Source organism: Alligator sinensis, unplaced genomic scaffold, assembly GCF_000455745.1.
Source record: "Alligator sinensis unplaced genomic scaffold, ASM45574v1 scaffold1190_1, whole genome shotgun sequence".
Classification (NCBI taxonomy): Eukaryota; Metazoa; Chordata; order Crocodylia; family Alligatoridae; genus Alligator; species Alligator sinensis.
The window spans coordinates 289,489-303,239 of NW_005842969.1; the positions used below are offsets into that span (position 1 = coordinate 289,489).

At 43.4% G+C, this 13,751-nt stretch overlaps 1 protein-coding gene across 6 annotated transcripts in view; it reads left to right on the forward strand.

The window, feature by feature from the left end:
- The window catches only part of GSK3B (glycogen synthase kinase 3 beta), a 238,349-nt gene that overhangs the window by 151,440 nt on the left and 73,158 nt on the right, over nt 1-13,751 (forward strand). For all 6 annotated transcript variants that reach the window (XM_025192824.1, XM_006036548.3, XM_006036547.3 and 3 more), the window contains 2 exons: nt 5,016-5,146; nt 9,707-9,813. In XM_025192824.1, the coding sequence (XP_025048609.1) occupies nt 5,016-5,146; nt 9,707-9,813 (238 nt within the window). The remainder of the gene's footprint in view (nt 1-5,015; nt 5,147-9,706; nt 9,814-13,751) is intronic.

A 13,751-nucleotide genomic window follows, 5' to 3' on the forward strand; every position in this document is an offset into this window, starting at 1 on the left:
AAAAAACAATTTCTTGTTGTCCTTTACTTGGGATGCCATCCTCAGCTCCATGGTAGCTTTGGCCTGTCTAACTGCCTCCCTACAAGCACGAGCAGAGGAGGTATATTTGTCTTTGGTGATTTCTCCCTGTTTCCACTTTTTATGTGCTCCCCTTTTGGCCCTTAGGCTGCCCTGGATTTCTCTGGTCAGCCAGGGAAGCCTCCTGGCCCCTTTCCCTCTTTTCCCTTGCATCGGGATCGTCTTGCTTTGTGCCCGAAGGATCATTTCCTTAAGGCACAGCCACCCTTCTTGGGCTCCCATCACTTCAAAACTCCTACTCTGCAGTGCATCTTTGACTAATCGTCTGAGTTCATTGAAATCAGCTTTCCTAAAGTCTAGCACTTTCACCATACTAGTTACCTTACTCATTCGACGTTTTATAAAGAATTCTATTATCAGGTGATCACTGTCCCCCAGATGGCTATCGATCTGTAGGTCCCCTACCATGTCATCCCCCGTTGCCAATACCAGATCCAGTATGGCATTCCCCCTAGTGGGACCATGTACCTCTTGTGTCAGGTGGAGGTCCTGTACACAGGTTAGAAACCTGTGTGAACGGTGGGACTTTGCCGTCTGCGTCTCCCAGCAGATGTCTGAGTAGTTTAGGTCCCCCATGACTACCGCCTCTTTAGCTTTTATGGTCAAATTAACACCCCCCCATTTGTTTCTGCCCTGAAAACTTGATCAGTTGTAGGTCAGTATTAGTGGACTATCACCACTTTTACTCAGAAAATCAAACCCCCTTGTTATTTTGGTCCTTAAAATTGCTGACCCATTATCAGTTTCACTTCCAAAATGGACCATCATTCATTAATTTCTGCCATTAAGCATGATCTGTTCCCCTTCCTCCTCCCCTCTCCCAAATGGACATCTAGAGAGATTGATTGACCCTTCATCCAGTTCTGCTGTGAAAGATAAATTCTGTGCCCAAACAAGCCACTGTCTTTCCCATGACATTTTTTTGGCCCCACACAGTGGATGACCTGATTCCCTCTTTGAGTTTCAGCTCCACTGTGTGCGCAACTCCTCATCAGTGTTTCTTCCTGTAATATAAGACAACGCTTCAGTTCTGGCCCCCAGAATTGGTGACCTGTCCTTTATTTCTACACTGAATACGCACTAGTTTTATCTATTTTGTTCCTTAAAAAGATAACCACCATAAGTCTTACCTCTGAAATCTTTCCAATTTTGATACTGAAGTTGTTGGTAAATTGTCAGTGTCACCCCTGAAACTAATGACAGGTTACCATTGACACCTCTGAAATTGATGAGCGTTTTCAGTTTCTGTCCTGCAATCTCATCTGTTTTGCCCCTGAAAGTGGCAGCTATTTGCCAGTGTTGCCCTAGAAATTGATGACCCTTCCTCAGTTTCTGTCTTGAAATTTCATGTTTCACTGCTGAAATTGATGACCCCTCACAAGCTTTCCCCTTGAAAGAGACAGGCCATTGTCAGTTTCAGCCCTGAAATTTACAACCCTTTTCAGTTTCCACCTTAAAAATCTCATTAATTGTTGCCCCTGTGAAATTAGTGACCCATCAGTGGATCCTGACACTAATTCTTGTCAGTTTGTCCTTAACATTGATGAACTCTTGTGAAGGTGAAATTTACCCCTAAACTGACAGGCCTTTGTTAGTTTCTTTGCCTGAACTCCTGTCCCTTTTGCCCCTGAAATTGGTAACCCTTTATCAGTTTTTTGTTCCAAAATCTACCCAGTCTTGCCTCCAAGTTATACAGAACTGTAATCAGTTTTTCTCTCAGAATTGAAGAATCTCCTCAGTTTCACTGCCAAAGTGCATCAGCATCTACCCTGGAAATTGACAGGCCCCTTCCAGGTTTCACCCCAGGTTTCATGACCTATCAGTCTGTGCCCTGAAATCAATGATCTATCATCAGTTTCTAACTTAAAATTTACCCACTTTTAGCCTGAAATTGGTGACACTTTGCTAGGTTTGCCCCACAATATCAACAGTTTCTGCCTCTGAATTTTACAAGCTTTTAACAGTTTTTCACTCTGAAACCTCTTTGGTTTCATTAGCCAAATTCCCTGGAGAAACTTGTCAGTTTCAGCCCCCCAAATTGATGAGCCTCTGTTGTTTTCATTTACAAAATGACAATTTTAAAACTATTTAAGCCCTGAAGTCTTTGTCAGTTTTGTCCAGTTCTACCTGTTTTGATGATGCTTTTGATCTCTCAGCAGTTCTGGTCTTGAAATTCACAATATCTTGTCAGTTTCATTCCTAAAATCCCTCATTGGTCATTATTTTCATTCCTTAAATTGACAGTTTCTTCAGGTTTACTTTTGAAATTACTGGTTTCAGATATTCCATCTGGTCCATTTTTCCCATGGATCGCATCAGTTTCTGTTCCCGAACTGACCATTTCTCATCTGTTTTGTCTGTAAATATTTTCCATTTCAGCTTTAAAAATCAATTCTCTCTCTAATCTGTTTTGGCCTTAAAATCAACTTTCACTAAAATTTGTAATAGTGGCTGTTCTAGCCCTAATGGATAATCCCACATTACACTGCTAATATGAACTGCTAAATTTGGAAAGTTTTACTCTTCCCCTCTCTCTTATCAGGCAAATAGCTTGTGCAACGCACAATAAATAGTTGTAGATGGAGAATGGGGTATGGGCATAGGAAGGAATCACTGGGGAGGAGGAGATGAAGATTTTAAAACCTTCTCAGCCTTAGGTTTTGAGAGCCAAAAATTGGGCTTGTCACAGAAAGCCTGAAAACAAAAAGATAAAATAGCCCAGTTTCTGGCAGAGTTTTTTTGACGTCCAAATTGCTAGCCCAGTGAGTGATCACTGCTAAATTGAAAAAATGTCCACTGCCATACCAGCCCTCTGCTTTTTTATTCTGCACATTCCCAGAAATGGCTGCTTCCATCTTGGATCAAGAAGTCATACATTTATCAGCAAGTATAAACGTTCTTCTGTTTGCTAATGGCAACTAAAAATATTTAAAAGCCGTGGAATTCAAAAAGAACCTTGACATCAGCACTGTCTGCACCCTTCTACTTTTTTTTTTCTCCCCTTACAGTGATGTTTTCAGTCAGTATGCCAAGTTCCATCCATGCAGATTTTGAGGATTTTTGTGAAGTACTGTTCCTGATTTAAACTTTCTGGAATTGCTTTATTTTTAAGCTGCCACCGATCACTGGGATGCATGCATGTAGGAAGAAACAAGCAGTATCTCTTGTTCCTGCCATACTCAGCCAGAGGTGTCAGTTTGGTGCATATGATTCATTACTGTTGTATCAGTTTTGGCATCACTGAGTGAAGCAGTGGAAGGCAGGAGGCTGGTTACAGAAAAGGAAACTTCAGTTTGCAAATATTGTAATACCTTCATTATTTCTAATGAATAATAAACTTAAGGATGCGTGCAGGGTTGTTTAATGGTGTCCAAATGAAATATTTCTCCAAAAATTGCCTGCATGGTGTTGATACTTATAGCATCTCCTTTGGGTGTTCCTGCCCAATGCAGCACAAGTACTGCGGGATGCTTGTGACATGGAATAGTGTCTCTTCCCTTCCTTGGTTTTTCAGTGGCCCAGTGCTGCTACTCAGTAAGCTGACTTTTGACAGAAACATGTTGGCACTCACACTATGCACCCTACAGTTGCAACTGCATCAGTGCACTCTGGAACCAAATATGAGCCAGCAGTGTGCCCTTGTTACGAAGGAAGCACTAACAGCATACTGGGCTGCATTGGTAGGAGTGTTTCCAGCAGATCAAGGGAAGTGATTATTCCCCTCTATTCAGCAGTGGTGAGGCCACATCTGGAGTACTGCTTCCAGTGCTGGGATCCCCACTACAGAAAGGATGTGGACAAATTGGAGAGTCCAGCGGAGGGCAATGAAAATGATTCGGGGGCAGGGGCACATGACAGGATGAGAGAATGAGGAAACTGGGCTTATTTAGTCTGCAGAGTAGAAGACTGAGGGAATTTAATAGTTGCTTTAAACTACCAGAAGGAGAGTTCAAAGAGGATGGAGCTGGACTGTTCTTATTGGTGGCAGATGTCAGAACAAGGAGCAATAGTCTCAAAATGCAACAAGGGAAGTTTAGGGTAGATATTAGGAAAATCTTTCTCACAAGGAGGGTAATAAAACACTGGAACAGGTTACCCAAAGAGGTGGTAGAATCTCTGTCCTTGGAGGTTTTTAAGACCCGGGTAGACAAAACTTTGGCTGGGATGATCTTGTTGGGGCTGGTCCTGCTTTGAGCGGGGGGCTGGACTAGATGACCTCCTGAGGTCCCTTCCAAACCTCATTTTCTATGATTCTGTAATTCTATGATACTGCAGTGCTTATTCCACAGTACTTAGCACCATTACTGGGAAACAAAAACTTTGGGGCTATTTTGAAATATTGAAGCTCACTGGTCCATCTGGATGTGTTTGGAAGAGCATCCCAGGCAGAACAACCAGCTGAGGCATCCAGTTCTAGTAAATTGCCTAGGGTAGTTGTGGTATTGGCACCATATAGCAACCTCTGGGTTCTAATCAAGTTTGTGGTGATGCCTTTTCCACGTATGATAGATAGGATTGGAAAACTGAAGTACTTTTCTGCACTGTGTTGTTTCTAAGACTGCTTTCATTCTTTGTAGAGTTAGCTCTGATTGCTGAACTGCTGTCATTGAATTTTTCTCTAGGCATAAAAGATTTACTTTTAAAGGAGTAAGAAATACACAATACATTAACTGACTTTAACAGATAGAAGCATTGGGGTTGTGTGGGAGGGAATTAATGTAGGTCAGCTCCTGTGTCTTGCCCACCTTGAACATATTGCTTTAAATTCTGTCTTGTTATTTTATGTACTTTTTAAAAAAAATCAGTGAATTGCAGAATTGGCTGTGGTTTTCTTTATAGGGTTGTTAGTATGATAATCTCACCTGCCATCCACCCCCTCTTGTTTTTGTGATTAGGAAATTGTACATATTATATAACGTGTCTGTTTTGTGTTCCAGTTGTACATGTATCAGCTGTTCCGGAGTTTAGCCTATATCCATTCCTTTGGAATCTGCCATCGGGATATAAAACCACAGAACCTCTTGCTGGACCCTGATACAGCTGTTCTAAAACTCTGTGACTTTGGAAGGTAAATTTGTCTTTTCATGTTCCAAATGTGTTTAAAATTATCTTCCAAAACTTTGTAATCTCTTTTTTTACCTATTATATAAATAATTTACAGAGGAAAAAGTATTGCAAGAAGTTTCAGAAAGTAGTGGACTTCACAAGACCCAAAACCTGGGAATTGTGCAGATATAGGAAAAAAAAATTGCATTTGTATATGAAAACCAGTGAAGCTAGAGAAGAACAGGTAGGGACAGATTTGATTACTGGGTGATGGTTGGTATAGTATAGTGCTATAAAGTAACCTCTGGATCTGTCTCATTTGCACATGTGTATACCAGCCCCCATAAAATGTTGATGCCTCAGCAGAAGACATAGGCAGACAAGGTTCCTTGGGTGAATTTGATATCTTTTATTAGACCAACCCAAATAGTTGGAGAATAGTTATTAAGCAAGCTTTCGGGTTCAAAAACCCTTTGTCAGGCTAAGGAAGACAGGAGTTTATCAAACATTTTTGTGGTAGATATCTAAATCCATATCTATCATGGCACATGGTTTTCTTTATCTGTGGGGCAGAACTATCACTGGGTGCCTTGTATCAGTTAAAAAGCTAACCAGCCATTTCTTGACTCAAGCAATATTGTTTAACATAGCAATTCTGAAAATCAAAGCAGGATCAGGAAGCTGCTTCCTTTCTGGTGGAGTCCTTTCCTGAAAACGCCCTAGAACTTTAGATGACCAAATAAGTTGGAGGATGTTGTGAGAGGTCACCAAAGTGGCTGTCAGGAAAGTAGGTTGACCATAGTACGCTGGAATGTCAGAAGGTGATTCAGGCAGACAAGGTTTCTTGGGTGAATTTGATATCTTTTATTAGACCAACCCAAATGGTTGGAGAATAGTTATTAAGCAAGCTTTCGAGTTCAAAAACCCTTCGTCAGGCTAAAGAAGTTTCAGCAGTTGGTGTGTGCTCTTCCTGGATGGAATGAAAAGTAAACACCCTGCAAGAAGGTGATCCATACCTTTTACATTTGGCATTCAAGAATCCTCTGCATTTGGAACAGGAAACTTAAAATAAAGCAAATGACTCTACAATTTGAAATAAGAGTTAAGTTAATACGAAAAAGCAATTTGAATGTAAACTTTTAACTGATCTTTAGTTCTGTTTGATGCCAGTGGGAACATTTAAGGATTCTAGATAAAGTAAATGTGGAGGTGAGGAGACCCAAAAATGCTGGGAATGGGATACTTGTCAGTGTAGTTGAGCAAGAAATTTGTTTGTTTCCATAGTGCCAGGTCACCAGCTCTTGATTCTGCAGTGCTTTTTAATGATGACAATCCAACCCGAAAAGGTTATTCATGTAGAAGTTCATAAGACATGAACTTCTCTTTAAAAGATAACAATATGTGATTCTAACTCCAAAGCAGAAAACAACGGTGAACGTCAAGGCAAATCTAGGGAAATGCTGTTTTAAAAATTAAAGTTATCCAGTCTGTTTATTGGACCCTACCCAAAACTAACCAATAATTGTCATTTAAAAGCAAAATACTCTAGAACCATGCAGGTAAAGTCAACACATTGGTTCTGGGCTAACAGACAACCCTGAAGTGGATGCTAGCCCAAGATTAACTGTGAGAAGTGTTCATACAGCAAGAAGTTTCTCAAAGAGACATGAAACAATCAGTACAGGGAGAACTGCGGGATAGGTTGGCAGGAGAAAGAAAATACAAAAAAGTCAAAACTCTAGAATGCCATCCATGACAAGTGTGAGCAAATGTGTTCACTGTTCAGTGAAATGTAAAACTTAATGTTTCAGACTGCACTGAAATCCATTTTCAGGAGATAAAGTTTCTACATACAAAATTATTTCAAAGCCCCGTTATCTCAAAATATAAATGTTTGGTCTGATCCATGTAAGGATGCTTATGGAGACACCACGTCAGTAAATACTAGTTTGGTATACTGCCATGTGAGATGATCCATTTTTGGATATGAGTTTGTCTCACTACTGCTTGGTTTGACCTATGGTTGTGCTGTGCGCAAAAATGCTGGAGACAGTTCAGCTGTGTTCATTTGTTATCAGAGATGTGAGTTTTCTGGAAAATTTTGAATTGGAAAAATTTCCTATGCTCTAAATCAAGTGTGATCTGACTTATTTGACTTATATTTAGTAAACAAAACTAAAAAGTACCCCCACGTTAATTGTATGTCCCAATAGCCACAGGTATTTGAACTAAAATATTTGATTAGGAAAAGAATTAAATACACTTAATGTGGTTTAAATGTTATAGTCAAACCAATTCAAAGCTTTATGTGGAAAGAAATTATTTTTATTGGAATACTTGTAAAAATATAAAGACAGTACACAATAGCATGTACTTTCCTTACATTGTTTGTTTAAATTTAAGAAAAAAAACCAAAGGCACTGAAAACTGTTCACACACACATCATGCACACCCAAAGAACTCTACATGATATGCCATGGTTGCCTACTCATCTACTTCAACAGAGTTTAACTCTGTTCCACTGAGGTCATCGTGGCACCTCCAGTTTCACTGTCACTATCTGTAGAATCATTTGCACTACTTATTAGTTCCATTTCAGAATTAGATTGAGGCAAATTGTTACTAATTGATTTTATGAAACAGTGACTTTTTACAAATAGAAAACTTCCCATGGAAAAACAAAACATCTCTGTTTGTAATTGGTTCAGATGTGTGTTATAAATGATCTAAAATGTTGTCTTGCAAGTATTCAAACAGCAACTTCACTTCCTTACCCATTAAAATCTTACCGAGCTGTATAAGCTGACGTAGCAAGTATAATATACAGTAGGTGTGTTCATCTTCTCACATTGTAGTTGAACCTTCCTGAATTCCTTTTGGTTTGCTTTGGTGGGGATGGTTTCCCCAGGTGACAGCTGCCCCCGCTGAGGCAGTTCTGTAGAAGATTGAGACCCCATTCTAGCAGGCATTGTGCCGTGTAGGCTGAGCGCTAGTGCAGAATTCTGTTTCCTTTTGTGCATGTACATGGCAACTTTCTAGCCACATAAGTAGCGCTTTTGGCACTTATGCACAGGTAGCGACTCTGTCCTATGGATGTGTAAATGCATGAGCATATACTTCAGAGGAGAGGAATTTTGTGTTTCATCCCAAATATCATTCATCCTGCAATGCCAGACTTGCATGCCGTAATGCACAATGTTTGGGAAGGGGCATAAAATTCCTCTGGTCCCAATCATGCAATGTCTGGGATCAACATGAAGCCTAGGGCTGTCCCCTGCCTGATCCTGGGTATTGGGAAGGGATGGCTTTGTCCTGGACTTGTCCCTAGTCCAGCCCTGTGAATGGGGAAGGTGGTGTGGGGAGGGCTATGTCCTTGCCTCGGATCAAGTTGGGGGAGGCCCCAAGTCTCCATCTGGGCCCCAGGGCAGCTCTGGATCTGTGGCAAATGCTACACATTCAGTTTAAGGCGCAGTACACACCAGGCACAAAAATATTCTACATTAAATATGGAGCATCTTTGTGTGTGGCTTGCCATTTTATTAGGCCATCAGTTGCTGAACATGTGGCACTTTCATATTATATTACAATTTATGCGCATGTAGTTTTGTGTTCACGATGTAGAGGCAGAGCCAAAAACACCCTGGTACACAGCTAGAAAACTGCCATTTAGGCATACACAGGTAAATAGAATTCCACCCTTAATGCTAAAAAGGGCAGAGCCCAGCCAGGTGCCTACTCTCACCAAGCACCTTTCTTTCTCACCATATCCCTCTTATTGTGTATCAGGCCTTCTGAAGTGGTATAGAAACAGAGGGATTCTGGTATGAGAGTAAATAAAGGAGGTATTTGGGTTTTGTTTAGTGAGGAGAAGGAGCTTTTAAAAACTAAAACAGAGACATTTGAAGGATTCATGTCTACCTTCCCTTTTACCTTCTGCCTAAATTAGAAGGGGCTATATTCCCTCTTGGGGAGTATAAATGTGTCCCTAAATCAGGGCCATCTGACTAGTGGCATGTGGGCCACATCTGGCCCACAGCTCCTGCCCAGCTGCTGCTCCTGCCCATTGGGCCTGCTGCTGTGGTGGCTGGGGTTTCTGGGCAGAGCAGCATAGCAGGAGGAGCCTGGTGAGCTTGCTGCCTACCTGCATGGCAAAGCTGAAGGGGAGGCTTATGCTGCCCACACCACAGTGAGTGTGGGTTATCACTGCCCACATGTTGGCAAGATGGGTTTTGCACAATGGGGTTCCGAGCCCATGTGGCCTCTCCCCCAACAGCTGCTCTTAAGTTGGACAGTCCTATGCTAAATAAACCTTTATACCCAGCAAATTTGTTTTGTATACGCTACTGACAGTGAGGGCTCTGGACCTTTTTTTCTGCTGGATTGTACTCAAAGTATCTTTGACATGTCCACTGTGACCTCATGAGGTAGCTGTTTGATGGATTAACACTAAGTAGAGTTTGTATTTTACATCTGTGTGGTAGAACACAAGATTCTGGAGTTTGGAAATGAGTGAGAAACAGAAATAAGATGGAAAGCTTGCCTGTGCTATCACTGAAAGTTATCTATTTTGCTTCCTCCTTAGTGCAAAACAGCTGGTTCGTGGAGAGCCTAATGTCTCTTACATCTGCTCTCGGTACTACAGGGCACCAGAGTTGATCTTTGGAGCCACCGATTATACCTCCAGTATAGGTACGTATGAATACCTTTGGGTGTATTGAACTGCTGTATTGATTGTATAGCTTTTGATCACATTTTGACAATGCTGTACATCTGTTCTGTCCTCAAACAGCTTAGAGATATGACCTGGTTGTGGGTTGGGCATAGTCCCTGCATGAAAACCATCTAACTTCATTTTTCTCAAGATTTTCTAGCATCTGGACTTGAACTTCAGAGTGGGTTGGGTCAGTCAGGGTTATTCTGTTTTGGCTAAAACTTAAACATCAAACGCATTGTTTTCCAGCTCTCCAAATAATTTCCCTGCATAGCTTGAGAGTAGGCACAGGAGATTTGTAACTAAGGCATTTTTGATATTTCTAAATTCCTACTTTAATGGTTGTTTTAAAGTGTCACCTCAAATACTGCTGCAAAAGAGAGAGAAAAAAGTACATGCACACATGCGCGCACACGCACATAATTTTCCAGCTTTTTGTTTCCTTTACCTGTGTTAATTCTTTTTAATAGGAATGCAAAAGGATTGAGTGGTTGCTTGTAGCAGTCTCTTGGCAAAACTATAGGCAAGGATTTGCATACTTTGTGGGATGTTTAACTATGAAAATGATTAATATAGTCCATACTGTAGCCTCTAGTGTTTATTTAGACATTAAATTTGGCTTATTTTGTGCTGCCCTCATACTTACTGTTTTAATTTTTTTAATAGATTATGCACAACTATATCCTAGACTTGTTAGGGAAACAAGGTTTTGGAATGGGTAGGTCACTTGGGGCTGCTTATACCTTTGGCGAAATAGGAGGTGCAGGAGCTGAAACAGTACAATATTGGAAATTTCTGTAGTTCCTAAATTGAAGACTACAGCAAGAGCCCATATACAGGCCAGTATTAGGGGGAATCAGATCTCCAGTTTTGTGCTTCTTCATCTGGTACAGCATCTGGCTCAACTGCTTATGAGTGTTTAACTTTGCCTATGGGCCTCATCTAGACTAGGAAAAAAAGTGGTTTTTTTTTTAAAAGCGTTAGCATATTTTAGCAAGTTTCTAAATACTGCTTAGTGCAGGCAGGATTTAGCAGTGTTTTAGTAAATTCAGAAATGCTAGGAAGCCATGGGCAAGTTGGGGAAGAGAGACTATAAGTGACTGTAATGCAGGGGCAGGGAATTATTTTGGGCAGAGGGCCACTTACCGGGTTTTGGCAAGCTGTTGAGGGCTGCATAGGGAGCCCTGCCCCCTGGTTGCCATATTGGGACCGGAAGTCCCACCCCTTAACCCTTGACCTTTGCCACCAGAAGTCCTTCCCATTTCCCCCCAGAATTACTCTTTTCAGCAAGGGGTTTTGCCAGTTCTGGACCAGAAAAACACGAATTTATATTTTAAAAATCAAACATGTACCACAACATTCATTAATTTCACGTCAAAAATATTTTTGTCCTGATTTGCATGCGTTTGTGTAGTGTACATGGAGATGATGGCACAATAGCTTAAGTCTTGCTCTTGTATATTATGGGGGGGTGGGGGTGGGCATAGGTTTGTGGGTGGGGTGTGTGTGGGTGGACGGGTGGGATGTATGTGGTTGTGTGTGGGATTTGTGAGGGGTAGATAGGTGGGGTGCAGGTGGGTATGGGTTTTGTGGAGGGCTGTGAGTGTGAGAGAGGAGGGTGGCTGGGGAGGGTTGTGACTTTTGTGGAGCGGGGAGGGTTTGCCCACAACCTGCTTCCTGTGGCAGGCAGAGCCCCCGTCAGCACTCCTGCAAGCCCGGGCTCTATGCACTCCTGGCCTGGCACGGGCCCCGTGCACGCACTCGCTACCACTGCTGCCCTTCTCCTGCTACTTCTCACCACCCCCGCCACTTCAGCACCATGTCCCAGTGCTGCAGCTGGGAACCACATGATGCTGGAGTGCGGCATGCGAGGAAATGGCTGTAGCAGGCTGAGGGAAGGGGCTGTGAACAGGTGCACAGAGTGCAGCAACAGCTGAGCGGGAGCACAGGGCCCATGTGGGTGCACTGGGTCCAGCGCTGGTGGGGCCCAGAGCAGGGCAGCAGGAGTACGGGACCCTGGGCTGTGATGCTGAAGCAGGGAGAGGAGGGAGCCAGCCCAGCTTAATAAAGCCCCTACCAGCCCAGGCTCCATGCTCCTGCCCTGGTGCACCCACAGGCCCCATGCTGTCACCCAGCTGTCACTGTTCCACGTACCTGCTCACTGCACCTTCCCCCTGCCTGCTGCAGCCATTTCCTTGCCTGCTGTGCACAAGCATCATGTGGTTCCTACCAGCAGTGCTAGGACTGCAGGAGCCAGCCCGGCCGGCCCCGAGGTTTGGGGCCATCGCCCACAGTCCTCCCCTCCCTTCCCCTCTCCTCCCCTCCTTCTTATCTGTATTTCCCTTGGCACTAGGAGGTAGGAACAGTCCCAGGCCAGAAGCCTCCAGCAACCCCTGCTAGGCAAAGGCTTCTGGCTGGGGCTTGGGGTGGGGGTGGGGGCTGGAGTGGGGTGGGGCAGGGCCAGACTTGCTGCAGCAGCTCTTTAGTTCTGCCTCTGGCTCCCTATGGGTCCTACTGCCCCTGTCTCCTGTCATCTTTGACAGGCAGCCAGGGGCAGATAAATACTAATTTTCTAAAATTTTGAGAGGCCCCACGGGCTGAATAGAATGGCCTGGTTGGCTGGATTTGGCCCATGGATTGTATCTTGCCTGCCCATGCTATAACCAGTTGATATGTTCAGCCTGTGCTTACTATGTGGTGGTCAGAAACTTACTAATTTAAGTATGGTAACAGTTACTAATGTGTAGAAAACATTTTCCTGGTCTCAGTGAAACACAGATGCTTCAGCTCTGTCTTTGCAGCCTCTGGTGCATGCCCAGGAAGTGTCACTGAGAGAGAAGTCCTATCTACCTGTGCTTATTTTGTGCATGCCTGAGCCTGCAAATTAGGCATGCGTCAGCAGACAGTACAGGCATGCGTCTAAATGGCCTTGAGTGCATGCCCCCAGCTCTTCTCCACTTCCGCAGAACCTGAGTGCAGTGCTGCAGCGCTACCAAGACCAGACCGCCTTTATAGTTAAGGGTGCAAAACATATCTCGTTCCAGCTCTCTTTCCACATGACAAGGCTTTTTCTAAACGATCACACACCAGCCCAGAGAGGTTTCTTTAAATGTAGGAATGTTTTTTCAGTTCCTTTTTTTTCTGATGCAATTGAAGTGTTACAATACTTCCTGGCATAGGTAGAAACCCATAACCATGGAAGCTGGGACAGAATGTGGAGTTCAGTCTGCCATCAGAACCGTGACTCTTCTGGTTTTTAACTGTTAGCTTAATGTTGTATTAAAGCCACTAAAATAGGTCAATTGCTCATAGCCAGAGCATGTTAAAAGAGTAATTTTTATCCAAGGTTATCCCTGAGGCATCAGCTGTTTGTGAGCTATAGTAGTACCACAGGGGGCTGCTCTAGTAATATGCTGTAATATAGTCGCCATGAGAACGACCCCAAGGCCAGATGTGTTTCAAACCACTGCTGCAGTGCTGCATGTGAATCGATGCATAAATGGCATGTGCCTCCAGGAGCTGGGGTGGGGCATGGCGGTGCTGGGGGGAGGGGGCGACCACCCCCAGGCACTGCTGGCAGCAGCAGCCAGGGGCGATCGTGGACCGCCCGCAGACGCTGCCGGTGGGGTGGCGAGTGGTGATTCAGGGGCGCCTTTTTGCAGGGTGTGCACCACCGCACTCAAGGGGTGCACATGCACCCCCTATGCATCACCCCTGAATTGATGCATGAAAACCCAAATGTACAGTGACTCTGCAATGGCATGGAAGTAACCATCCAGCTGGAGTGCATCATACTCCTTTGCGCTATTAGTCATGTTCTGTGCTGTAGCCAACAAATGATTTGAGCCTGGTTGTCTTCAGTATAGTTTGCAGACTACCTGCTAATTACTGAATGCATCGTTGTAACTGACATGAG